The sequence below is a fragment of the Mauremys mutica genome, chromosome 1 (genome assembly GCF_020497125.1).
Source record: "Mauremys mutica isolate MM-2020 ecotype Southern chromosome 1, ASM2049712v1, whole genome shotgun sequence".
NCBI lineage: Eukaryota > Metazoa > Chordata > Testudines > Geoemydidae > Mauremys > Mauremys mutica.
The window spans coordinates 232,356,277-232,383,761 of NC_059072.1; the positions used below are offsets into that span (position 1 = coordinate 232,356,277).

The 27,485-nt window shown below is 45.4% G+C and overlaps 1 protein-coding gene across 1 annotated transcript in view; it reads right to left on the reverse strand.

Annotated features, from left to right (window-relative positions):
- The window catches only part of CLCN4 (chloride voltage-gated channel 4), a 61,587-nt gene extending 36,899 nt beyond the window's left edge, over window positions 1–24,688 (reverse strand). Inside the window, exons 1-2 of the mRNA XM_045010015.1 lie at window positions 24,629–24,688; window positions 1,001–1,152 (exon numbers count right to left, since the gene is read on the reverse strand). Coding sequence (XP_044865950.1) covers window positions 1,001–1,144 — 144 coding nt within the window. The 5' untranslated portion in view covers window positions 1,145–1,152; window positions 24,629–24,688. The remainder of the gene's footprint in view (window positions 1–1,000; window positions 1,153–24,628) is intronic.
- Window positions 24,689–27,485: the final 2,797 nt, after the last annotated feature.

The window sequence follows — 27,485 nt, forward strand, 5'->3', positions numbered from 1 at the left end:
CACCACGTGGCTCTGAGCGGGGAGGAGCTCAGGGGCCCTGCCGGAGCCACGGTGCCGAGCGAAGCTCCTGGATGCGCTGAGGTTCTGGGAGAGGGGCAGAGGTGGGGTCGGGTCGGGCTGGGGCCGGGGAGGGAGCCTCAGCCATTCTCGTGGGGGCCCCTGCAGAGCCTGGGGCAAATTGCCCCACTTGCCCCCCCCCACTCTGGGCGGCCCTGAGCTAGTCTCCAGTCATATGGTACTACCCCGAAAAGATAAATTCATTACAAATCCTTGCAACTGGACTAGCAATTTCATGTGCTGGTTCTTTCAGTATTCTGAGGTGGGAATTGTCCGGTATGCCTGATTTGAGTGCATTAAGCTCTTCCTGTTTTTCTTCCACCTCGGACGTGGTCATTTCCATTTCTAGACACTCATTTTCATCAGCCATACTGCCTTCATACCCACATTCCATATTATCATCATTATTGAAACCAAGACAAAGTATTCATTTAGTTTTGGGGCCATACCTTGATTATCTTTCATCTCCTTCCCATCCACACTGCATAGTGGCCCAACCTCAACTGTCCTTAGTCTACTTCTAGTTATATAACTAAAAAACCTCATTATTTATTTTAATTTCCTTAGCAAGAACTCCTTTAGCTTGACTTTTAGCAATTCTCTCTTTATTCTGGCATTTCCGAACCTCAATAGTGTAGCTTTCTTTGTCGATTAACACCTTTTCCAAATCCTTATAGGCTCTCTACTTTCTCCTAATAACCTTTTTGAGGGGATCATTTATCCAGGTGGGCCTACAACCTCTCTCTTCAAGTTTCTCCCTCTTACTTGGGATGCAAATTTCCAAATGTTTTGTATAGTTGATTTTAAAAAATGCCAACCCTGCTCCATATTTAAACCCTTGAGCTCCTCAGTCCAGCTGACTTTTTTAACTAATTCCCTTAATTTTCCAAAGGCTGACCTTCTGAAATAAAAGGTCATCATTGACTACTTGGTTTTGATTTACCTTCCTATGTCTGTCAGTGTCACGCGATTTCTCTCTCAGCCAATCAATGGTGTGGAAGTCCTCATATGTCCCAACATCAGGAAAAGGCTCATCCAGGAAATCCATCAGATTGCCAGAACCATTCATGTCTCCTGCATTAACCATATTAGTATCTGTAGGAGGAAAAAACACAAATTTAGAAAATTCATGCAACATATCCATCAGAACAAAATTATTCAGAAAACCCTCGACCTGCCACTACACACACAATGCAAGAATGGTGGGAGCATGAGATAACGAGTCTTGTTTAAAGGAGCTTAGTATGTATGAAAAGTAATTGTTTCTAAAGACTACATCAACAGAAAAAATACGTTCACCCTGAGCAAAATGTTTGCATAGAATTCCCAAGCTCTGTTGAAAGTGCAGGTTCCTATGTGGTCACTCAGGTGATAGTTCAAAGAAGACTGCCTGTTCTCCTGATGAGGTCTGACAAGTGGTGGGGGTGGTACTGATGAAATAGACTCCTGTAGACACAAATTGCAATTTACAAGGAAAAATTGGAGATAAATATGGACTTTAAAGATCCTTAGGTAACCTGACAGGAGCAGTTCTGCAGCATTTGGAATTCATTAGCAGAAAGAATGTCCTTTTGCTATAGATTGATAAGATTAATAAAATCCTAAACACTTTGGATCATATTCTGCTCTCAGACATCAACACACAAATCCCACATGTGTGTCAATGAGTGCTACACATGTGCAGGTAAAGGCAGAAGCTGGCCCCCATGAATTTCTTAGGAAATTTACTGATTCCTATAATTAAAACAGGCAAAAATGTGGCAGACCTGTCCCTGGTGCTGTGCTCAGTTCCTCCCAGTCCACTTGCCTATATTTTTAATTTTAAATTATATTTAATCCCTCTTTTTCTATTCCTTTAATTTTTTGTGGTAGGAACATACAGGACATAAGCACCAGAGCTCAGTTTTCTGAGTTTCTGTTCCTTTGAGCACTGCCAATTAGGGACTTTTTTTTTTTTACTAAATTGACAATCTGCTCTGAGCAGACAACTGAAAAAAAAACACATAATTTTACAAGGAGTGCAGCAGTCACCATGATAAATCTATAGAAAGTCTTAAGTGCAGAAATCAAATAATCTTCAAGCACCATGGCATGTTTATCTGAAAATGAATCAACCTACAGAGTCCAAAGGTTGGGAAGGACATGAAACCCAGACAAAGTGTCCAACATAGCAATGCAAAGCATGAATAACTTGCTGCTGGACTGGCTTTTTTAGTAAAAGTAGAAGTGAAAGAGTGTCACTGAGAAATAATGGCAGATAACCCAGCAGATGGCAAAGACTCTCCTGCACATGCTTATCTTAATCTATTTCAGGTACTTATATGCCCCCTATCATCATCAGTATCTGAGCACCTCACACTTTTTAATGGATTTATACTCATTACACCCATTAGGTAATAGCACTCTATTATCCCCATTTTACAGCTGGAAACCTGAGGCACAAAGACTAAGTGACTTGCCCAAGGTCACACAAGAAGTCTGTGACAGAGCCAGGAACTTAATCCAGTTCTCGAATGTCCCAGGCTAGTGCCCTAATCACTGGACCATCCTTCCGCTTCTCATCCAACACTGATCACTTCATAACCAAAGACTATGTAGTTTTGTGGCTCGATGCCAGCAGCGTACAATTTTGGACGTACGTGACCTGCCACAGTTGTGAGGATGAAAACTGGATGCGACTCTGGTTGCAGATTTAAATGTGTTTTTGTTTTGTGGTCACACTGTTGTCCATAGTCAAATAGTTCCATGCCATTATTTACTGTTTCCTGTGAATTTGTGTGCCTGGCTGCTAGAGATTCTCAGTGCTGTATGTCGATATCACACTCTCACAATGAACATGCTGCTGTAAGTGTTTTTTTTTTTTAAATTGCCCACTGTTTCAGCTAGTTCACCACACATCATCTATTCATAGAAAATCAGCACTCCAGCTAACCTGCATGTTTATTAGTATTGCCTGCGTGCTGGCGAGTGTCATAGTTTCAGGTCTAGCTGCACCTCTGTCCCTTCCCGGTTTCTGTGAATGCATCCCCTCAAGAGGCAGGCTTTGTGCTTTTACCTATCCTGAGGGTAGAAGTACACAATTCTCTCCCTCTTAGACTGCACCCTGAGCTACAACGTGTATCAACTGTGCTTGTCCAGCAGGTCTGACTGGAGTTAGTACCTGTGATTTTTCCCTTCAGGAGTCTGTGTACACAGTGACCCAACAACCTCCTTAAACCAAAGTATTGTTTATTTTGACAGTAGGAACAAAGCATAGACAAAAAAAGGATTTTAAAACAATAGTCTACGTCTATCTTACCTAAAGCCCTACCATCCTGTGATGGCAACCTAGGTAGGCCTAGTTTCTTCAGACACCCTAGCTGGGTTCATATAGTCCCTCCAAACAACTGCTCCTCTTGAGTGTGTGTTCCTTTTAAAATTGATATACTCTTTCTGACCTTCTGGTTTCCAGGACTTTTCTTATCCTGGCATTATCTCTTAACAACCCTTCAGTGTTTGCTTAGGGGTGGCTTATCTTATTCTTTCCCCTCCCTACTTGTTTTTCCTTACAGCTTTTATTAAACTAAAACAATATATTCATACACTGAACATCTCAATAACCACGTCAACATACCATAGTAATAAATTATTACAGCATAGTTCCACTTCCATCACAGTGAGACCATCAGACTCCAACAAAATGCTGTTAGATGTTTATAGGACAGTGGTGGCAAGTCCATTCTCAGCATCACATCTTTCCTAAAGCGTGGCACCCAGAATTGAACACAGTACTTCAGCGGGTGCCTCGCCAGTGCTGAGTAGAGTGGGAAAGTTATCTCTTGTTTCTTATGTATGACACTCATGTTAATACACCTCAGAATTATATTAGCCTGTTTCACAACTGTATCACATTGTTGACTCAGATTCAATTTGTAATCCACCATAAAGATCCTTTTCAGCAGTACTACCACCTCATCACTTACTCTCCATTTTGTAGTTGTGCGTTTGTTTTTTTCTTCCTAAGTACTTTGCACTTATTTTTATTAAATTTCATTTTGTTGATTTCAGACCAATTCTCCTATTTGTAAAACTCATTTTGAACTCTAATTCTGTCCTCCAAAATGCTTGTGCCCCCTCGCAGCTTGGTGTCATTTTCAAATTTTATAAGCATATTTTTCACTCCATTAACCAAGTCATTAATGAAAATATTAATTGCACCAGACCCAGGACTGACATCTTGGGACCCAACTAGATACATCCTCCCAGTTTGACAGCGAACCATTGATAACTACTCTTTGAGTACAGTCTTTCAACCAGTTGTGAACTCACCTTACAGAATTTCATGTAGATTACTTGTTTCATTCAGCTTAAAAACAATCCATGAAGGAAATCTGCATGCTCCAATGAACTTCTAACCTCAATAAGTGCCTACTGTGAATTTGACAGCATTTCCCTAAGTATGTTCTGATAAACCAGACTATATTTAATAATTAAACAAAATTAAAAAGTGAGAAGGCCCCATTATGTAAAGCTGACACAGAAGAGGTCAGTGCCTACAAACAAGCTGATAAAATTCAAGACACCTGCACAGCAATGTAAAAAAGAGCATTCTGGGTGTTGATATGCAAATAAGCACATCAAATTCTGTAGGGATTGTACTCATCATTTGTAAAATTTTGTTTTATAAAACCACACAGAATTTTTGAGTTTTAAGATGCTTTTCTGCACTCTTAAATGGATGAATTATCTTTCAGAAAAAGTTGTACTTCAGATGTACTTCAGAAAAAGCCAATTGTATACTAAATTGTCACCTGGAGCCAGGCCCTCTCAGAGGTCCAGAGAGGCCCAGGCCACTTCCAGCTTTTGAGGCCCCTAACCATAATAAAAATAAAAAATGACAGCACATGAAAACAAAATAAAGCACCAAAAAAAGAGAGAGACATAATTTGAATATTTTTGTATTTAACAAATGCTTTTCTAGCCTTTTTTGTGCAAATGCACTAATTAGTGAGGGAAAATCTAGCTTTCGCTTAATGTCACAGTTGATATTAAGCATGGAGAGCCCATTCAAATGCTCTTGTCCCAAGACAAAGGGATGACATATATATATATGGCACGGATACAGACAGAGATAATGTCCAAAAATTTCAAACGTGTCCTCACGAAACTCACTGTACAAGGTTGTCCTCACACATTTTCACCTTGAAGCTGGGCCTATAGACTACAAAAGCCTATGATGATGGCCAAGCTACCAAGCTAGGGCTCAACCAACCAACCAGTCACTGTTGTTAGCTACTATTTGAAGATAATAATGAGGAATTCTCACACACAAATAATTCCTTAGTCAACTGGATCTAAAACTAAAGACACTAAAATGTAACAATTCTCTACCTTTCAACACACACTTGATCTAGCACCAGCCACTAGTAGTGGTTTGTTTATATAATCAGCTGATCTGAGAGGACACTTTCATCACAGTCTAATCTTGTGCCATCAGAACTGATATTTTTATTAGTATTTATGAAAATTTTTAACTCTAATATGACAAAATCTGTATCAGTTAAAAAAAATTATGTCTTTTACCAAATCACATCTCTTATTTGCTTAAATTTGCAGCTCTAAGCTGAGAGAGTATTTTTAGGGGGGAGGGACAGCTCAGTGGTTTGAGCATTGGCCTGCTAAACGCAGGGTTGTGAGTTCAGTCCTTGAGGGGACCACTTAGCGAGCTGGGGCAAAAATCAGTGCTTGGTCCTGCTAGTGAAGGCAGGGGGCTGGACTTGATGACCTTTCAAGGTCCCTTTCAGTTCTAGGAGACTGATTGGTATATCTCCAGTTATATATCACATTTTGGTCCAACAGGGATGCGCATAAAAACAAGTTGCAAAACTTATCAAATGCCAAAAAATTAACCAGTGTCTAAATCTGAGGTCCCTCTGAGCTTGAGGCCCAGGCCAAATGGCCCTCCTGGCCCCCCTCTGATTGGCCCTGCCTGGAGCAAAGTTTTACAGATGGGTGATCAAATTAGGTTTAGAGTGGAAAATACTGAAACTCTCAGCTTTGTAACATTGTTACAATATGTGCTAATGTAGAAACCACACACAGCTAGAAAGGATGCATCAGTGAAATGGTGTTCTAGATAGGACGGTGATTGATTTGATGCAAAGTATATTTGCTCTAGCAAGGACAGACTAGAATGTCTTGCAGCCCAGAGCAAACTGAAAAGCATAATGACTGGAAACAACTAGTTGAAAAGCCATCAAAGGAAAATGCTTGGCTGTAGTTTATTGCAACTAGACATGTGAGTTCCATGGTACATTCTCATCATCCTGTTTTCTATTTTAATTGGCCACCATCAGAGAGAAGCAGACAGTGGTTTTATTAATGAAATTCCAACAAGTTTCAAGTGACTTTCAACATATCACAGTTACTCAATTACTTCTCTACCTAATTGCTATCAATTACTGAAAAGTCACCTTTATGCTTTATTGCTTTAATCTTTATATTATTTGTCTTGAAGATAAGAATCTGGTTTTGCTGTATGGAATTTGTGCCCCTTGCAGATTTTGAGTCATTCTCTTCAGTTAATTTTGTGCTTTAACAAAAGAAAGAAATGAGACTGAGGGAAGAAAGGACCTGGCCGGTGAAGACTGATGTGGCATTGTAAATTCCTGCTTTACACTTTATATTTGTATGGCTCTTCTTTTCTAAAGCATCCAGAACCTTATCTTTGCCCTATGCCAAATGTGGTACTAGTTGGCTGCCATGCAGAAGCACAACATAGTGGAGTTTGCCTTGGGATTTCTCCATGGTTTGGTATGTTGTGATAGCAACTTAGATATTCTTTGAAGTGAGATGGCCTGGCCCTTGAAATGGCCAGCTACAGCCAGCAATAAATGAGGAGACCGCCTCAATGATTTGGGTCTGTTGACATAAGATTCTGGAAAAGTCCAGTGTACGTAACTTCTTTTCTCTCAATGTAGTGTGGGGCTCGAGGAAGAAAATATAGGATAATGGATTGATTTAAGTAGAATTCTGAGACCACCCTGGGGATGAACTCGGGGTGAAGTTTCAGCACTACTTCATTCTATGAAAGGTCACTGCGGGAGGGTCAGCATTTAAATGCTTAAAGCTCATTCAGTCTCCTGGCCGAAGTGATATCCAGTAGGAAGAGAGTATTCAGCCTGAGATGAAGTAAGGAGCATTCTGAAAGGGATTCGAATGGAGGCCTAGGAATCTCAAGAAGATGATGCTGGGGTCCCAGGAGCAGGGTTCTCTGACCAGTGGATATGTACATAACAGACTCTTGAGGAATTTTGATACTGCCAGTGAATGAAGATGGAGCATGACTGTACTGGTGAACGGCATCCTAAGATCATTGCAAACTTGATGGAGCAGAATGATTTGCCAGAGTGCTACAAATGCAGCAAGTAGTTGAAGATCCATGGTATCAAAGCATATGTGGCTCTGCTGGGCCAGCCAAATTGAGAACTTCATCCATTTTGATTGATAAATCCCTCTGGTGGATGTCTTCCTGCTCTACAGCAGGATCTTTAGGACTTGCCTAGAGCAGTTCCTGTCCATGGTACTTACTGAGCCAACACCCAGGCTGTCAGGTGCAGAGACTTCAAGTCTGGATGGAGTATCTGACGATAATCCTGTGAGATCAGGTCTGTGCAGTGTGAGAACTAGATCAGCTGCTGAACAGACATCTGTATCAGGTCTGTCAGCCAAAACTGCCTTACCTAGGTTATGAGAAAAAATCTCTTTTGATGTTGGAAATCACCCTGGGGATCAGGGGAATTACAGCGACAAGGCATAAAGGAGGTGTGGGCTCCACTGCAGAAGCAAGGTGTTGGGCAATAAGCCTGGGCTCATGCCTCCTTTAGAGCAATAATTCTGGCACTTGGCATTAACCTTGGTGGCAAACAGTCTGTCCTGGGAACCCCCAGCCAGGGGATATTGGTTCTATGATGGATCTCTGTAGGGACTACTTGTGAGTAGTCACCGGTTGTCTGGTCAGGAAGTCTGCCAGGTTGTTGCTAACTCCTGGAAGGGAAAGAGCATCTCTGCCATCCTGTGTGGTGACAACATATCCAGAACTTGATGGCTTCCAGAGAGAGGGGAGATGAATGTACGTTTCCGTGCTTGTTTACATAGTGCATTGCAGATGTGTTGTCTGTCAAGATCTGCACTATGGAGTTTTGAAGAATAGGCATACTAGCCTGATGGCTCTGAATTCCAGGAAAATGATATGGACCAGACATCTTCTGGGGACCAGGTCCCTTGCATTTTTGATGGTCCAGGTGGGCTCCCAACCTGTGCCTGATGTATCTGTGATTAAAGACACTGACTTGGGGGAGGGAGGGAAATCAGAGAATGGCACATCTTCCACACACATTTTTGGGTCCCTTCCACCATTTCAGTTCTGCAATGATGTGAAGCATAATCGAAATGTTTTTGCTCATTTGATGTTTCACAGAGGCACAGAAAGACAGATTTAGAGCAGTCTCAAGTGAAGTCTGGCAAGTGGAGTCATACATGACCTAGCAGCCCCAGACATGTCCATGCTACTGTAATTCAGGTTTGATTCTAGTTCGAGTAAGAGTGACTGCATCAACAGGAACCGGTCTTTGGGGAAGTACACTCCTGCCACCACAGAGTCAATCAAGGCTCCTATTGAACTATAGTCTGTGAAATATAGTTTGTGATAGGGTTAGATACAATTTTTCATAGTTCACCAGGAGCTCTGAGAGAACAGGGAGAGGGTATATTCTAGGCTTGTTGCCATCTCCTGCAGGGATCTGCCCTTGATCAGCCAATTGTTCAGGTAAGGATAGATGGGAATGTCTTTCTTCCTGAGTTGTGCTGCTACTTCATGAAGACTCTCAGTGTCATGGAGAGTCTGGATGGCTGTACCTGGTACTGAGAATGATTTGGTCCCACTATGAGTCTTAGATACTTCCTGTGGATCAGGTGTACAGCTATATGGAAATATGCAACCTCCAAATCAAAAGCCATGAACCAGTCAGCTGTAATGGCGACTCAGGCCTGGTAGAAAGGAACAAGGTGATTCCAGGTTCCAAATTGACTCCAGTATGACTCGACTCTCCAGTCAAATCTGCTGCCTCAGAGGGGGCTGAGTTAGACAAAAAGGCAGAAAACTGGCACTGCCTAGCGTACCTGTGACACTCAGCTTCAGGAGTAGGACACTGTCCTCTGGTAATTCTATGACTTCCTATAGAGGGCCAATGGGTAAATCCCTAAGGACCATAGTGTGCCCCTTGACAGAGCAGAGTGCTGTGTTTGTTTTCTGTCTGAAGATCTCCATCTCCCTGAAGGGCTGGTCCTTTGTAATAGCCTGTATTTCACATGGTACCATGGTACCTTCAGATACTTGGTGCCATGAGACCAGTTTCACAGTGACAGCTGTAGCCATCAACCTTGAGGGCATATCAGATGCGTCAATGGCTGCCGGTAGAGATGTTCTCACGACCAACTAACCCTCCTTCATGATCTCCTTTAACTTACCCTTGTTTCCTTGTGGGATATAAAATAGGAAGTGAGTGATCCTCTCCAAGTGAGGAAATTGTATTTGTTAAACAGAACCTGGTAGTTCACCCACCCAAAGCTGCAGTGAGGATGACAACGTGTGCCTTACATCCAAAAAGATCAAACGTTTTGGGATTTTTGTCTGCACATCTCTCTTTTGTGGGCACTGATTTTTCCTCAGCTGCCAAAACCACCAGGAAAAGACGGTTACTCACCGTAGTAACTGTTGTTCTTCGAGATGTGTTGCTCCTATCCATTCCAGTTAGGTGTGCGCGCCGCGCGTGCACGGCTCTTCGGAAGATTTTTACCCTAGCAACTCCGGCGGGCCGGCTGGGCGCCCCCTGGAGTGGCGCCGCTATAGCGCAGGATATATACCCCAGCCGGCCCGTCCGCTCCTCAGTTCCTTCTTGCCGGCTACTCCGACAGTGGGGAAGGAGGGCGGGTCTGGAATGGATAGGAGCAACACATCTCGAAGAACAACAGTTACTACGGTGAGTAACCGTCTTTTCTTCTTCGAGTGATTGCTCCTATGCATTCCAGTTAGGTGATTCCCAAGCCTTACGTAGGCGCTGGGGTCGGAGTTAGATGTTGCAGAACGCAACCGCTAAGCGAGAGGCTGCAACAGCTCTGGACTCCCGGACCAATGAGGCAAAGGTGTGGACCGAGGACCAGGTAGGTGTACAACACATCCCCCGAAAGGGAATGCGAGCCAGGAAGGCAGCTGAGAAGCGTGAGCCCTGGCGGAATGTGCAGCAAGGCGGCTCTATGGTACATGGGCCGAAACAGAAGAGGTGCAGATGCACAACGTCATTGAAGAGGAAATCCTCTAGGAGGAGACAGGTATGCCCTTCGTCCGGTATGCCGGTATGATGAAGGTTTTGGGGGCGTTACGAGAGGGCTCAGTCCGCTAGATATAGATTGCGGATGCCCTGCAGATGTCGAAGGAGGGCAACCGTTGCTCTCCTTGCACAGAGAGTGGCTTCGGAAAGAAGACCGGAAGGAAGATATCCTGGTGGATATAAAAGGCCGACACCTCCTTGGGGAGGCAGGTCGGACGTGGTAATAACTGCCCTTGTCCTTGAGGAACACAGTATACCTTGGGCCTATTGTGAGAGTCTGAAGCTCGGAGACTCGTGTGGCCGCAGGAAAGACTACAGGAAACTGCCTTGCAGGACAGTTATATCAATGAGCATGTTGACATTGGCTCGAATAGGGCAGTCATAAAACTGGGTAGAACCAGATTGAAGAGCCAGGTTTATGGCGGGGCCCCACTGGGGGGGGTGTATAAACGCTCCAAGCCCTGAGGAACCAGATGGAATGGAGCGGGATCTCGGCGGGAGAAACATTGCGCGTTTCGGAGCAGCATGAGAAACGCTTCCACTCGGCCAGATACTTTAACCGAATGGACGATTTTCTACCACCCCGGAGAATCCCGTAGAACCGAGGCCGAACAACGTAACTCGGATCGGTTTAGCCACGCAGGAGTCCTGCTGTGAGGTGCAGGGATTACAAGACCGGGTGGTGAAGGTTGTCGTGATTCCGCATCATGGGGTCTGTGCCAAGAGGGTTGCTACCGACAGGTGTAGCAACATGGTGTGCCAGTGCTGCCCAGGTTACACTGGAGCGAACCCGATCAGGGGCGCTCTGTCCCTGCGGAGTTTGAGCAGGACCTTGTGAACCAGCGGGGACAGTGGACAGCGTACGGCAGATGGCTGATCCATGGCCTCAGGAAAATCCTCCAAGACCGAGCCTGGGGAGAGGCCTTGGAACGAGGAGAATTTCTCTCTCTCCTTCCGTTCTCGCGAAAGCGAGGAGGGCTATGCGGGGGAAGACCCACTTCTGGAAAACGGAATAGATAAAGACGGGAGGAAACCACCACTTGTGAGACAGGAAGGATCTGCTGAGACGATCCGCCAGCTGAATCGCCTGGTACACAAGGCAGACCGCTCTCAGCTCTCGGACATTGATGTGTAAGGCCAGCTCTTGCGCTGACCGAAGGCCGTGAGTGCGAAACTACACCAGGTGCGCACCCAGCCGAGAGATGGGCTGTCTGTCATGAGGGACCCCGAGGGGTGAATGAAACAGCATCCCTGGATACACCGGGGAGGACGCCAACTCCCGGTCGAGGGAGCCTAGGCTGCTCGGGGGAAAGGAGACGACCACGAGTATGCCATCTCTGCCCGGGTGGCACCCCCAGGTGAGCCACGATTGAAGTGAACAGAGGCAAAGCCTGGTACGTTTAGTTGCAAACGTGTAGACAGCCATGTGACTCAGGAAACCGAGGCAAGAGCGAGCCCAAGTTGGCGGGAAGGTCCGTAGACCTTGTACAATTGTTACCCTCGCCTGAAACCAAGGCTGAGGAAAGCAGGCTCTGGCGAGTCTGGAGTCCAGGACGGCCCCAATGAATTCCCTTCCCTATATGGGAATCAGAGTGGATTTTACTATTGATCATCAGGCCTAGACACAGGAATAGGTTCGTGTCGATGCCCACATGACTGGTACTTTGGGCCCGGGGGTTCTTCGAATGAGCCACTCGTCTAGACACGGAGAACGTGTATCAGACGGTGGCGAAGAAAGGCGGCGACTACAGCCATGCACCTTGAATACCCCTGGGCTGTATAGAGGCCAACCGGGAGGGCCGTATACTGGGAATAACAATGGTAGGCCCCAAAGCGAGGGTACCTTCTGTGTAGAAGAGAAATGGCAACATGAAAAACACGCGCCCTTCATATCGAGAGCGGCGTACCAGTCTCCGGGATCCCAGGATGGGATGACGGTCGCCCTGGGTACCATGCGGAACTCATCTGCATCGTGACTTGAGTTCCTGCAGGCCTAGGATAGGTCTGAGACCTCCCTTCGCTTAGGGGAATAGCCCTTAGGTACCTCCTGTATAGCTCCGATGAGGAGGAGCGTCCGCACCTCTTGCCAGAGGAATCGCTCGTGAGAGGGGTCCTTAGGAGGGGCGAGGATGGGTAGGCTTTTGCCCCATTGGTGGTCAGAAGGACCCTAATTCTGGCTCCTTTGGGGTGCGGATTGATGGCCACGACCGTGTAAGCCACGCCCGCTGGCCATGTCCTGACCTTGTCAAGGCGCAGGGTAAGAGCGGAGGTTGGGGACGGAAACGTCGGCGCTGAATTACCGGCGTGTGCATGCCGAGAGAGAGAGAGAGAGAGAGAGCAAAGTGACCCTGCAGCCCTTTAGGTTCTGCAGCCTAGGGCCAGTGTTGTCAGAGAACAGGCCTGTGCCACTGAAGGGCAAGATCTGTATAGCGTGCCGCAGCTGCGAGGGAAGGCTCGATAACTGGAGTCCTGAAACGCGCCGCGTGGCAACACCCAAGGCCAGAGTCATGGCAGCGGAGTCAGCTGCGTCCAACGAGGCCTGGAGGAGGGCATCGAACTCTTGACGGGAGTTCCGAAGAACCGACTCTGTAAATTTGCACACCGTCACCCACAGTAGCGGCTAAGCAGGGCTTGCTGGTTCACTACACGAAGTTGCAGGGCCCCCTCCGGGTACATCTTATGGCCCAGTAAGACCACACACCCAGCCTCTTTGGATTTAGGGGCTGGTCGCATTTCGATTAGAGGAGGGCCGGAGGGGTATGTTCCTGCCCCCGCCTCATCTGGGGAGGAGGAAGAAGAAAGGCCCGGGACAAGCAGGTCCTCTGTGGGCTCGAGCTCCTGGACGACCTCCTGATCCGGTGGGATCTGGGAGCCCGGTGCCGAACCGGGGGTTGCTCTGTACCGGTCGGACGGGGACGACTAATTGTCACCTCTGGCACCCAGAGCTCGGAGGGAACGGAGCGAGATGGGATCACCGGTACGCCTCTGGCGTGGTAGTACACCTACGGCGTCCAGAATGACCACTGATAGGTCTCCTGGAAGACTCTGGAAGGCACCTCGGAAAACAGAGTGCTACGCATATGAAGTGTCCGCGCGGGACGACACTGATGCGTGGCTGGATGGCCCTGGAGGAGCTGAAAGCTCTTCGTAGAGTCTCCGTCTGTAACTGACGTCGCTCGATGCGGCACCGGGGATCGGTACCGGTAGACAGACCGGTACCGAGAACGGGACCTGCCACCGAAGCTGTGCCGGGCGGTCGACCGAGGGTGCGAGGCTCGATGATCAGGAGTGGCTACGAGCGTCCCGGTGCCTGGAGCTTGATCGGAGCTGAGTGTCCCGGACCGGCGAACGGGATGCTGACCGGTGCCACGAACACTACTGGTACCAACATGGAGAACGGTGCCGAGACCTAGATCGGTGACGGGACCGAGAACATGTGCGGGACCGCGACTCTGAACGGTGCCGCTGTGCGGTGCCGAGGTAGGGTGGTCTGATCAAGGCAGGCTTGCCCATCGACTATGTAACCCCCACCGGCGGTGCCGGGGGTTGAGGCAGCGTAGATGCTGTCGTTGCAATCAGCCCCCTCGCCGTGGACACTGTCTCCGGCGTGGAGGGAATAGTGAGCTTGACCATAGCTGGCACCCCGGATGCAGTTTCATAGCGAGCTCGACCACGGTCCGTACCGGGGAGTGTTCCAGCACCGGACTCGACGGCTTTTGCCTGGCCGGAGTTAATGGTGCGGGCATTGTCGGTGCCGCGGTAGACATCGGTGCCAGGAGATCCGACGGAGCATAGCGCTCGGCTGCGGAGCAGGCGGCTCGGACGCAGCTTCAGGGCGAGCTCGACCACGGTCCGTACCGGGGAGCTTTCCGGCACCGGACTCGACGGCTCTTGCCTAGCCGGAGTTAATGGTGCGGACATTGACGGTGCCGCGGCAGCTCGACCACGGTCCATACCGGGGAGTGTTCCAGCACCGGACTCGACGGCTATTGCCTGGCCGGAGTGAATGGTGGGGATATTGTCGGTGCCGCGGCAGACATCGGTGCCGGGCGGTCCCACTGAACATAGCGCTCGGCTGCGGAGCAGGCGGCTCGGACGCAGCTTCCTAGCGAGCTCGACCACGGTCCGTACCGGGGAGCTTACCAGCACCAGACTCGACGGCTCTTGCCTAGCCGGAGTTAATGGTGCGGACATTGACGGTGCCGCGGCAGACATCGGTGCCGGGCGGTCCCACTGAACATAGCGCTCGGCTGCGGAGCAGGCGGCTTGGACGCAGCTTCCGGGCGAGCTCGACCACGGTGCGTACCGGGGAGCTTTCCAGCACCGGACTCGACGGCTCTTGCCTGGCCGGAGTAACTCTTCATCCTCCAGGAGGTCCATGCCGAGGGTACGTCGGAGTCAGCGACGGTGGTGCCAGGAGGCCTTGGCGGCACCGGCGGTCCGGTGCCGAGGGAGCGCGCCGTGAAAACTAACTAGCGCTCGGCGCCGAGAGCGGAGGAGCAAGAGCTGCCTCCCTCAGGAGCTGTTTAAAATGAAAGCCCCGCTCCCCTTTGTTCACGGATTAAGGGCCTCACAAATGCGGCACTTATCTGTGAGGTAAGATCCCTCGAGGCACTTAGGAGAAGATCTCTTGTCGGCAGCGGCTTGTGGCCGGCCGAGCATTAGAAAACCCTGTGGACCGGGCATCGGACCCGGCCCCGGGTGAGGGGAAGGGGATAAACCCCAACCCCTGTAAAATAAATACACTATACTATTCTACAAACAAACAGAGTTAACTACAACTATAAACAGTACGAGAGAAAACTACGAGTAGCTAGGGAAGTGGAGGTCAGCTGAGCTGTGCTCCACTGTTCCAACGGCCGTCACGGGCGGAAAGAAGGAACTGAGGAGCGGACGGGCCGGCTGGGGTATATATCCTGCGCTATAGCGGCGCCACTCCAGGGGGCGCCCAGCCGGCCCGCCGGAGTTGCTAGGGTAAAAATCTTCCGAAGAGCCGTGCACGCGCGGCGCGCACACCTAACTGGAATGCATAGGAGCAATCACTCGAAGAAGAAACTTGGGTTTTGGATAGTTGTAAAGTGCCCCTTTGGGGCGCCTGACCTCTCTTCTCTGTTTCTTTAAAAGTGGGAGAAAGAGTAGGGTTTTACATGGTCCTTTGCCCAAATCCAGGATCCACTGTTAATAGGGAGGGCAATTCTGGCCAATGTTATGTGGCACTCAAAATGTCAAAGAGTTGATGAGACTTCTCTCATATAAATGTAGTCTCAGTATCCAGGGTCTCCACAATATGGGACAGGAAGACATTAAAAGCTTTCAAGTTGTCCATCCGAGTGTCGGGGATGGTGTCATTGCCTCATCTGGCAATGATGATGACTCCTTGGGTGGAGACAAGGTTGACATAATCCTTCTGTTGCTTCTTGCTGCTCCACATCTGGTTTTGGCACGAACAGCCCGGCTAATGATGCCACTGGGGAATGGGATCTCCTTCTCTTTCTGGAAATGTGGGAGGGGGATCTACTCCTAGATTCATGAGATGTGGCCAAGATGGCATGCCATATAGGCACTGGCTTGGTTGTGGATAGCCAACCCAATGCCACTCACATCCCATTTGGGATGGAGCTGTGAATAACAGCTCCCTGGTTGGTGCTTTCTTTGAGGGCAGAGAAGACAGATTTGTACTTGAAACCAGTGAGAGTGAGTACACTGGTGATAGTGAGGAGGGATATATCTTCTCTTCAAACAGTGGTGCCATAGGGCGATAAAGTATCAAAGGCCATCTCCAGCACCATTCGCCTTTTTGGACTAGGGAACATCTCTGGACATGATCCAGTGTCTTCCAGGTGTATCTCGGAGCACTGCTGGGTACTGAGGTTGGTGCCTGGTTTCTTGTTCCCTGTGCCATTCCTGCTCTGATCAAGAACTCAGAGGCTCTGTGTTTTGAAAAGTGATTTTGTGTGTCCTCCTTCTGGGACTTTCCTTCATATTTGGTGCTATACTGGGCTCCATCCAGCTCTGTGAAAGAATGTTAACTTTATGTCTGAGCACAGATGCTGGCTTTACTCTCTGGGATGTTAGTGCCAGGTTCATCCATACTGAGGTGTCCAGTGCTGAAGACTTCATTGATGTTGAGTGGTTGGTGTCCAAGACACCAAGACTGGTTCTGCCAGTGCTCTCTTTGCCTTGTTTCCAGTGTTTGATCCTAGAGTACAATGTGTACTCACAGGAGCACTGGCTGATGCTGATTTATCTCACCTTGATCTGGTAGTGATGGTCACCTCTGGGTCTGAAGCAATCCAAATAGACTGCCCCTGCAGGCATAGCTTGAGCCAAGCCTCCCTGGATTTGTGGAGGAAAAGGACTTAAACACAGAGCATATCTGACTGGGCAGAAAAGCCACAGCGTCCATCTTTGATAGGGATCAGTTCATAATAGGACAGGCAGGGTTTGGAGTCTACCATGGTGCATGGTGGCTGGCTCGAAGTGGCTGGACCTCTGTATGGCAGAGTTGCTGATAATGCCTTAATGAAGAGTGAAGGAAGATTTTTTTCACAAAATTGGAGTAGTAGCAGATTGAACATTTGCCAAGTTCTGTCTTGTTGCCATGGGGGGGTTGCAACGACTGTGTCCTTTATGACCTCACACGGGAGCACAAGGAGGCAGAGGGTGTATGTGCAGCCCTGACAGACAGAGCTAGTCAAAAAAACTGATCTTGCATGCATGTGGCGCATGCACAGCTATGTCGGAGTACACACGAACATATACTCAACAAAGAAAAAGTCATTTCTATATTTAATTTCCCGTATTTTATGAACACCTTTCATACTTTCAAGTAAAGATGCTTACTTTACTCTAACCCTCAAAGTATCATGATGATGAATTTGCCCACAGCCCTGGCACAAGAAATACCTCCTTCCCCTTTAAAAAAAAAATCTTTCCATATCAACAACCAATATACAGACAGGAAAATGATGTTATAACAGCTACATGATGCTGCATCATTGTAAGCGCACTTGAAGGTAATTCAAAGGTTATGGAACATTCTTCTAAATATTAAAGAAAAGGTAGTGAGTGATGATTTACAAAATATGTTTAGGGAAGGCATGACTGAACCATTGGCATGTTAAACTGCATTTTAATTGTGTTTAAAAATACCCATGGGCAATGTAAAGCTGTTGGTTTTCAAAGCATATTGATTGATCTATTGACCTTCCATATCAGCTTAAAATTTTTTAAAAAGGTCATTTAATTAGAACAGCGCCTCTATCCCCCAAAGAAAACAGTACAAGCCTGTTTGGAAGCATGATCTAGCATAAGAAAGTGGAGACCAGTTAGATTGGACAACCCAGGGAAAAAATAGGAGATTAAAACTAACTATTTTTATTATTATGCTTCTGGGTCTATCATATAGACCTCTCTTATAAGGAGAAAACATATTACTATATTCTACAGCGCTCACCTAAAACAGCAGCATCTCTAAAGAGAGATGAAGTGGTTTGGAACATTACTTTAAAATATTGTGGTACATTTTTATATGGGTTGATTACCACATATAAAGCAGTCTCCCGCTATGATGCTGTGGGCAAGCTAAATGCAGTATATATATTTGATGTGTAGTTTTACCCTGAATAATCTCCATGGAAAAAATGTGAAGCTGCAGCAGTAATGAAAAAAAACACAGGGCATAGCATCACATGGGAGAGATTCTGGAAGAAAGGAAAAACACATGGGCTAATCACTGGAAACTTAAGGCACAAAGGGAAAGACGTGCTCCAGATTAAATCATGTTCTCCAGCCATTAGCTCTCAGCTATTCCACGTAAGGACAAAAGCATAGTGAGGATAACAGAGCTAGTCTTAAGAACAAGCAAAGCAAGTGTCCACTGGCGCCTCAGAATCCATGGACACTCAAACTCACCCGCCAACACAATCTGCATCTTTGGCAGCATGAATGTACGGGGAGGCAGTCTCTCACTGCCAGGCCTTCGCTCCTCTCTGCCAATGGGAATGGAAGCAGCAAGAATTTATGGCCCGATTTCCTGTCTTCTAGTTCTTGCTAGGCCCTGTAATCATAAGGCTGTCCCTGCTAATGCTAAAACACAGCCTAACCTGTGATGGTAGCACCCACTATATTTAAGGTTAACTTCTAGCTTTCATCCTAAACTTTCTCCCAGCACCTCCCTTTTCAGTTTAATTGTAAGTCTTTTTTCAAACAAATTCTTTTTGGTCTGAAATATGCTGTGTTTGGTCACAGCTTGAGTTTTCTTGGAAAGTTTGAGCAAAATTGGTTCAGCTGTTGAGTTATGTCAGAAGAAAAAAAAACCCAAACAAACCACTTTCCCCATATGTTCCAAGTGGAATTTTTGCACTCCCATAACTCAAAATCAGCTCAAGCTAAAAACATCAAACTCGGTTTGTTTTGTTGTTCCCAGTGAGACTTAAATGTCAGCCTAAGTCTGAAGAAAACTGGTTCTGTAGATCTCAACTTTATGTGCAAAGTCAGCAATTTCATACACAGAGTTTAGAATTACTCTATTTTGGGTTTTTCAGGTTGTGTTATTAAAGCTTCTTTAATAAAGAATGTCTCACAGTTAACTTTTGTTCAGTTCAGGGAAGAGAGCTCTGTGGTTTAGCACCAACTTCCTCCCTTTTGTCTTTTAAAGGAAATGGGGAAATTTAATTAAACAAAATCAGGAGATGATGCAATGTTGTGGTCGAGAAATGAACACTCAGAAGTCAGCTTTCAGATGTTAGGATTTCTCACACACCATTAACTCTTACATGATTCACATATATTATTTTCTAGTCTTGCTTTCTTCATTAAAATTGATCTTTATTCCATTACTGTTTCAGAAGGTCTGCTTTTGAGCTCATTGATTCATATTGCTTTTAATTTAATACTTCAGTTGGCTCTCTCTGCAAAACTACGTCAGTTTGCATGGAATCCTCAACATCAGGATTCAGGCATATGGGCTAGGCACAGTGGAGAAACTCACACTGCAAATCTCTGTACCATGAATAGAAAAACTCTGTTTCCAACATTGTTAGCCAGGAACCTTTCATTAAATTAACTCAAAATCTGTTGCTCCCTTCCCTATAAGATCTTTCTGAGTGTACTCTGACTATTGCACAGGAGTATTTCTTTATTCTTATGATGGATTCCCCCGTGTCAACACCCACCAGCCTGTAGCCAAGGAGTATAGATAGGAGTTGGTCAATGTCATTATTGAATCAGTTCTAAGCACTGTTTCTGAGCTAAGTATGATGACCTCTGCCCTACTCAGGCCATTGCTTCTCTCTCATGGTGCTCACTGCTTCCATTAAGCTTTTATCCAAATGAGCAATGGGTTGCATTCCACATTCTTACACGAGTCACCTGCAAGAAAATTGCCTGGAATCCATGTAGTATACAATCAAAATGGGATTTGAAGAGGAAAGGGTTCCGTTTGACTTTCTTTATGGAAATAGATTTTAATGTGATCCATCAATAGAACTAGTGTGATGAAGCCCAAGGATATTACTGATGAGAGGTAGAATGACCCCAGGACATGGGTAATTACACATTTGCAGGCAAACAAGGATTTCAAGAATTATCATACTTAAGCCCTTCAAAATAAAGAGTACAACTGAACTTAGGCAGCAAATACTTTTATGAAAGAGGGGACTAAAGGATACAGCCACAAAAAAGTATTTCAAACTTAGCAGAGAGATGTGTCCCAGTGTAGCCCAAGGTCCAGTGTGCTTCTGCAGCAGCAGCCATGGGAAAGACAAGATGTAGACTACAAACGTTGGCATGTTGGGAGAACTTCCTGGTTCCTGGCAGGAAGTCCCCTCTGCCCTCCCAGCAGGAAGTTTCAGCACTGACTGAAGCTGGGAGCATGTAGCAGGCAAGCAGAGAGGAGACTGCTGGACTGGAATGCTCTTCTGTGTTTCTTTACAGAATAAAGCTTTGTTCCTGGTATTTTGTCTGAGTGGGCCTGGTCTGAGGTGAACACACAGACACACAACACAGCACACCCAGGGGAGCCTCAGGCCTAGTTCCCTAAAGTGGTGTAAAAAAAGGCACAAGGCCTTTTACTCCATCTTGAACAACCTCCTAGTGGGCCAGTGAACAGGAGGGGGACTACAGTGGTCAAGAGACATGTCTCTGGGCAACATACTGGTCTTCATATTAATGTTAAAACAATTGCATTTCTGTGACTTTTTAAAAAGTAAATGTTTATACACACACCCCACACGGCTGTGGAAAAAGCTTCAGCCCGTGGTCCCTGAAGGCTTGAAAACCCAGAGGCACCCCCAGAACATTTATTATTTTAAAAGCTTGTGATTTTCAAACAAATTCATGACTGTTGAATGCTTGGGGATAGCAACAGTAGATCAGGGCTGCATCTGGCTCCAAGGACCCTTCTCTCTAGTTGGCAGCTCACCGTGTGCACTTCTAAGGTCCCCAGCTTGCAGCTGCTTGCTTTGCAGCTCAAGTGGCAGGAGAGAGTGGGGCGGGAGTGGGCGGAACTGAGGAGGAAGCTCATGCCTGATTGGGCACAGGCAGCTGATCTGCTGCCCCCTGCTGTTCAGCAGTGGCTTTTTGAACAGCTGCCACAATGCTCCCAAGCCAGAGCTCACAGGAAGAGGGTTTTTTTCCAGCTTCCCCCTCAGGCCCTCTCCCACAGGGTTGTGCCTGATCTCTCCTTAAATTCTTGCTGCTGCTGCTTCTCCCTCCCCCATTTGGAATATGCCCAAAGTGAGTGGGGGAGGAAAGTGGCAGGGAAGCTCTCAAGGGAGGAGTAGAGGAAATTCCCCAAGGCCTGTTCTACACTGGGTGGGGAAGCGGGGAATTGATCTAAGCTATGCAACTTGAGCTATGTGAATAACATAGCTGAAGTCGACGTACTTAGATCTACTTACTATGGTGAGTCGACAGCTGCCGCTCCCCCGTCGACTCTGCCTGCACCTCTCGCCGAGTTGGAGTACAGGAGTCGACGGGAGAGTGCTCGGGGATCGATTTATTGCATCTAGACTAGACACAATAAATCGATCCCTGCTGGATCAATCACTGCCTGCCGATCTGGCCGGTAGTGAAGACATACCCCAAGTGTTAGGAAAAGAGAAAAAATTCACTACTAGGTGCGGGCGAGGGGTTGCCTTATCAATGGACAAAGGAAAGGAGGTTTCATAAATGCATTCGCTTTTTTAAAATGTCCTCCTTTAAATGCAGCGTTTACCATCTCTGCAGTCAGACGGCAAAGTTAGCCTCCTGCTAGAGAACTTTTTACTGCCGGTCCCAGAGCTCTGAGTGAAACGGCTCGTCAGCCCTCAGCACACAAGGTGACAGCCCTGCACTAGGTAGGCCACTACTAGACTGTTCTGTTCTTTCAGCTCTTGTGATTCTAACAGAAACAGAGAGAGTGAATGAACAGGGTGCGCAGCAAATCCTTTCTACACAACCACGAGGAGACAACATGGGCCAGTGGCATGGCACTAGAATGGGAGTCAGGGGCATGGCTTCTATTGCTGAATCTCTCACTGACTTGCTGTATGACCTCAGGCAAGTCACTTCACCTCCTTTTTGGGTTCAGACTCATGATTTTTGAATGCTTAGGGATGACAACACTGAGCACTAGACCAGGGCTGGAAACATATGGGTCACTGGTCACACCCAACCTCTGGGAGTTTACACTCCAGGTTTCTCTTCTTGCATGTGTTCCTTATCTGCAAATAGGGGGAACCTTCCTTTGTGAAGCACTTCGAGATCAAGAGGTGAGAACTGCTATATAAGAGCTGAGCATCATTATATGGATTTTTTGCCAAGACCTGGAAGTTTTGCATTAGCCATGAGTCATTTCCTGGTCTGCAGTCCAGAAGCATAGGTGCTGGAACTAGGAGGGCAGGGGGTGCTGCCGCACCACCTGGCTTGAAATGGTTTCCATCATATACAGGGCTGACAGTTTGGTTCAATGGCTCTCAGCACCCCCACTATACAAATTGTTCCAGCACCCCTGTCCAGAAATACCAAATTTGAAAATTGATTTTTTTTAACATAAAACACAATTGGTATCTGAATCTATGGCATGATTCATTTCACTGAACAGCAATACACTCATGGGTGCCCTACACAATAGCCAAACAATACAGCAGAAGGAGAATCTAAGTGAATGGAAAGTGGAGTTTAAGGGCAATATTCTGCTTGTGTTATGCACACAAAACATCTGCATGGGTCATAGGGATAAAATGTACTTAGCCTGGTATCATGTCACTTTGCTGGATGGAAATGCCTGACTCATATCAGTCTTGACAGATTTTGTTCCCACCAGATTTTGTTAATGAATTCAAGTGTTACCACTGGAAAAATAAATTAAAGTGTGCCTTTAAAAGATCAGGGCTGAAGTCCTCATGCATTTTTCACACAGGCAAAAAGCCACGCTAGTGGGAGCCAAGCACTATGGTTTATATTAAACAGGAACAACATAGCACAGTTTAAGTGTGAGAGAGAATTCAGGTTTGAACAGATAAATCCAGGATTGGAAGCACCAGAATGCCCTTAGTGCCAGCTTGTTAATATGGCAATTGGAAATGTGTTCACATTGCTTTTGGTGCCTAGGTGTGGAAAAATGAAAGATCTCTGGAGATGCTTTTCTCTACAAGATTTGATTTTGTCTGAAATGTTTTTTTCAAAAAGGCTTATAGAGCTGAAGTCTCTTTAAGACACATTTGACCACATAGCCTTTAACACAGGGGTTCTCAGACTTTTGTACTGGTGACCCCTTTCCTACAGCAAGCCTCTGAGTGTGACCCGCCCCTTATGCATTAAAAACACTTTTTTATATATTTAACACCATTATAAATGCTGGAGGCAAAGCAGGGCTTGGAGTGGAGGGTGACAGCTCGTGACCCCCAGTTTGAGAACCCCTGCTTTAATGCTTTCTGGTATTATGTTAGATTTTAACCATTAGTGATAGTGGTATGCACCCATTCAAGTTCTTCCTTCACTAGGACATACAATACATTTAAAAACACGACACAATCAGATTTCCCTCACATGCACGGACAGATGCACATACACACACAAACTCATATCATGGCATATCTTTTCTTGCATTTTCAATGGTGGGAAAAGATGTATGAAGGGAATTTCAAGAATCATAAAACTTCCTGCATAATCTGACTAATTAATTTGACCATTTCCCTGCTGCTGCCACTGCTGCCGAGTCATCATCCATTCTCTGGCAAAGACAGACAATTATTCATCAAGGTTCTTACAAATGACTGAAAGCAGGAGAAATTCTCTTATTCAACTGTTATGCTCATAAGTGATTTTGAGGTCTTGCCTCCTAAAACTCCCGGCATTTGCCATTATTTTTAGGTTGCTAGCAACAAAATACATTTTTAAATGAACTAGAAAACAACAGAGTAGCAAACATTCCCCCAACCCCGAATGATTTATCTTCATGTATTTTCATTGTGTGCAATTACAGCTGAAGGGAAAAAAACTGTGGAATTTGAAGTTTTGCTCAATTACCACTTTAATTATGACTTGAATAAATTCAGGTTATATCACTAGGACTTTGGGTTAAATAGCTGCTAGCCTTCTCATGTCTCCCCCCCCATCCCTGATGAATAATTGTCATTGCTTATATCGGATGACAAAATCCTTGCAAACAAAAACCATCTGACATCATGCAAATCAATTATGTAAGAAACCTACCGGACTAGGTCCTTAAAAATACTGTCAGCAAACAAATAGAAATAGTCTCCATTAAGATCTGCTAACCCCTAGCCCAATTTTCATTTTTTTAAAAGACTAGAGACATTTCATCTCTATACTAATTTGCTTTATGTGTGGCGAAAACACAGGGAACATAATCAAGACAATATTGCTATGCCTCTCTGTACTGATCTAGGCTGATGGCTGCTAATGTAAATACATAATTTGGCACTTACAAGAAGGGCCCATGTTAGGATACAGGGCCCATTTCAGGACAATGGGCCTTCTTCAGCTTTAAAGCTCCATCTGGCAGCATTGCTGCTAGAGATGTTAGCCGGAAGAGCTGTAAAGTGCAAGGAAGCAGCCCCTGTACCTGCAAATCCTCTGCTTGCACAAAACTGCTCTGCTCTATTTTCTATTGCAAGATCTGCCTAACAGAGGTTGAGCTCTAGGATGACCACACAGAAAGAGACTGGCAAATTAGCTTTTGGAGAATTGTCTCTTACCTGCAAAGCAACATCATTTAGCCCAGTCCCACAGATTTTGATAGCATCCCTTCGTTACTGGTATGGCTGCAAAAGCAATGATGTCATAGGGAGGAAGCAGTTACAGTCACGTGACTGCATCCTCCCTCTGTAGGGTATCAGCTGGGGGAGAGAGAGAGAGACAGTTTGTAATCCTGCAGGAATCAGTTGAGGCAGTGAAAGCTCGATCACCCTTTTCTACACATATGTTGTGACTTACAAAGCTCTATTAATCAAAATGGATGACTAGCTATTTCATACCCAGGTTGCTTTTCTAAAAAGGGATTATGATTTTGTCATAGCAATAATAAATCATTGTTAATGAAGACAAGCTAATTAACTATGAACTCATGTGTTCATACGTTATGAGCAATACTGCTGTTTATTTTATTGCAATGCCCGAAGGCCTCGTTACATATTTCATAAATATGAAAAGTTACTAATCACAGTAGTTTGAAAATGGCACAAACAACAATTTTATAATCTCTCACAATCCTCCGACATGCTTCTCACCTTACTCCTTTCCAAGTCTATCAAAAGATGCAGAGGCAAAAAACATTTTTTCCCACTATTTCACACCCTCATTGAACCCTTTGACTCCCTTTATCTTCCTCATGTTCAAGCTTCCTGTCCTTATCTCCAAAGTTCTATACTCCTCTCCATCTAGATTCTGAGCTCTTCTTATTCTCCCATTTTGCTTGTCTATGCCTATCCACTTATTTCTGTATCCTTCGCCTACTCATCTTTCTCCCCTCTCTTCCATGCTGCCCCTTGTGCTTGAAATTGTTCTTTTCCTATGTGCCACATGTTTACCCTCTTATTTGTCAAATTCCTGTTTAATTTTTTTCCATGGAATCTTTTACTAACAATTCACTTAAAATACATTAAATAGCTTAAAAAACCCCTCAAAACAAAAAAAGCCCCAAACCCACAATCTTCATTGCTCTGACTTTCAAATCGTGGGTCATCCAGGAGATCACATTTAGAACCATTCTCTAAGGACAAGTTTAGACTGAGTTTTACTCTAATTACAGTACCACTCTGAGCACACCGAGTTCTCTTGTTCTAAATAAATGTTTTTATAAGAATTGTGTACGCCTCTAGATTTACCTTTCACAGTACATAGTTGAATGAAATTTTACAAAATATACTATATATACATAATTGTGTAAAAGCATGTTATTTTTTTTATGTTTTATTATAGCATTACACTGACATTATTCATCCTCCCTTATTTGAATATACATTTGGTTTAGCCTTAATGATCTTCAAAGAAGACCTTTTCAATACCAAACAGGAGAGTAAACACAGCAACGTATAGGGGTTGTCTTAAGTACTACACTTTTATTACAATATTCTCTTTGCATCCCCAACAAGTCTCTCACTCACTTGGAATACACATTTTGAACTGGTCCTCAATTCCACTAGTCTCTTCATGGTCAAAGCCTTCCTCGAAATCCACTTCTGTTGTGATACAGTACCTATGAAAAATTAGCTCCCTAACAATAGGTAGGATAAAATAGTATGTTTGCACTCACTGAATCATTAATAGTCTATGGACGGGGCACACAGAGGGATTCCACCCATACCCCTTTGGGTTAACAAAGAAGTTCTGCAGCAGTTCTCTTTGCATTCATGTAGAACATTTGCGGCAGGCCAAACAAATAGTCAGCCTCCATAACTATGTATACCCAACTGGGCCAAATCCTTAGGTAGGGACTGAATAGCAGGTGTTACTGTAAATAGGAAACTGGATTAGTGACTTCAGAATGGCTACACAGCTGCTCCAAATCTGGGCTCTAGGTTGAAGGAAGTGCCTGTCTCCCTGGTTTCCCATGCAGATCCTCTGACCAAATCCCATTTACATGGACTTTGCGTAAGAGATTAGATCTTGGCACTTAGTCTGCTATGTATGGGTTTTCTCAAACATTTTCTTTGTGTGGACCACATCTTAAGAGAGAGACTGGCTTATGATCCATCTCCCTGCACATTCATGGTCAGGCAGATCACCGCTCCCCCATTCTCATTCATAATCATGTAAGAGCTCTGTGCCAATTACTACAATTGTGTGCATGGAAAAGTAGCAGTAGGAAAGTATTTAGGATAGGACTTTCAAAAGTGCTCAGTGCTGTCCTAACACTGCTCTATCTGGAATCAGGAGTAAAACTCCAATTGATTTCAATGGAAGCAACTAGGCTGTTCCATCTCTTGAAAATCCCACCCTGAAGGTACCTGGAGTTTCATTTAATGGAGTTTAGCAGTTCAAAATAAGGAGAGCAAGTACCATGTGACCCATCAGCTCTTTAAAGGCCACAGCTGAGGAACCTCCTATTACATACAACATAATCCTAGTACCATAACCCTGGCCATAAGCAAGGGAGTGAATGGCTCGAATCAAATGAGCATACACCAAAGGGCTCTCTTTTTGTGTAGAGAAACTTCTAAATTAATGGTCTGATTCTTCCCTTCTTCTATATTAGTCCCACTGAACTCATCCCAAAGTTATATTCTCTGTCTATCCCATCCTTGATATGTATTTTTAGTATGATGGGCTCATTACTAACATGCTTAAGGATTTAAGGGGCAGAATAACTAATTCACCATAAAAAATAAAATTCTATCAGCTATATGCTTCTGTAGGTTACAAAAACACGTGCAGCTAAAATATCCTGTAAAAGATTTTAACCAAGAACACAGGCATTTTCCAGAGTGCCAGTCAAATGAATGTTTTAAACCACATAACTGAAGTCCACCATTTCCAAATAGTTAAAACACACATTGCCTTTCAATATGATTCCTCATTATTTTCCAGCAACTACATTATGAAATGGACCAAACA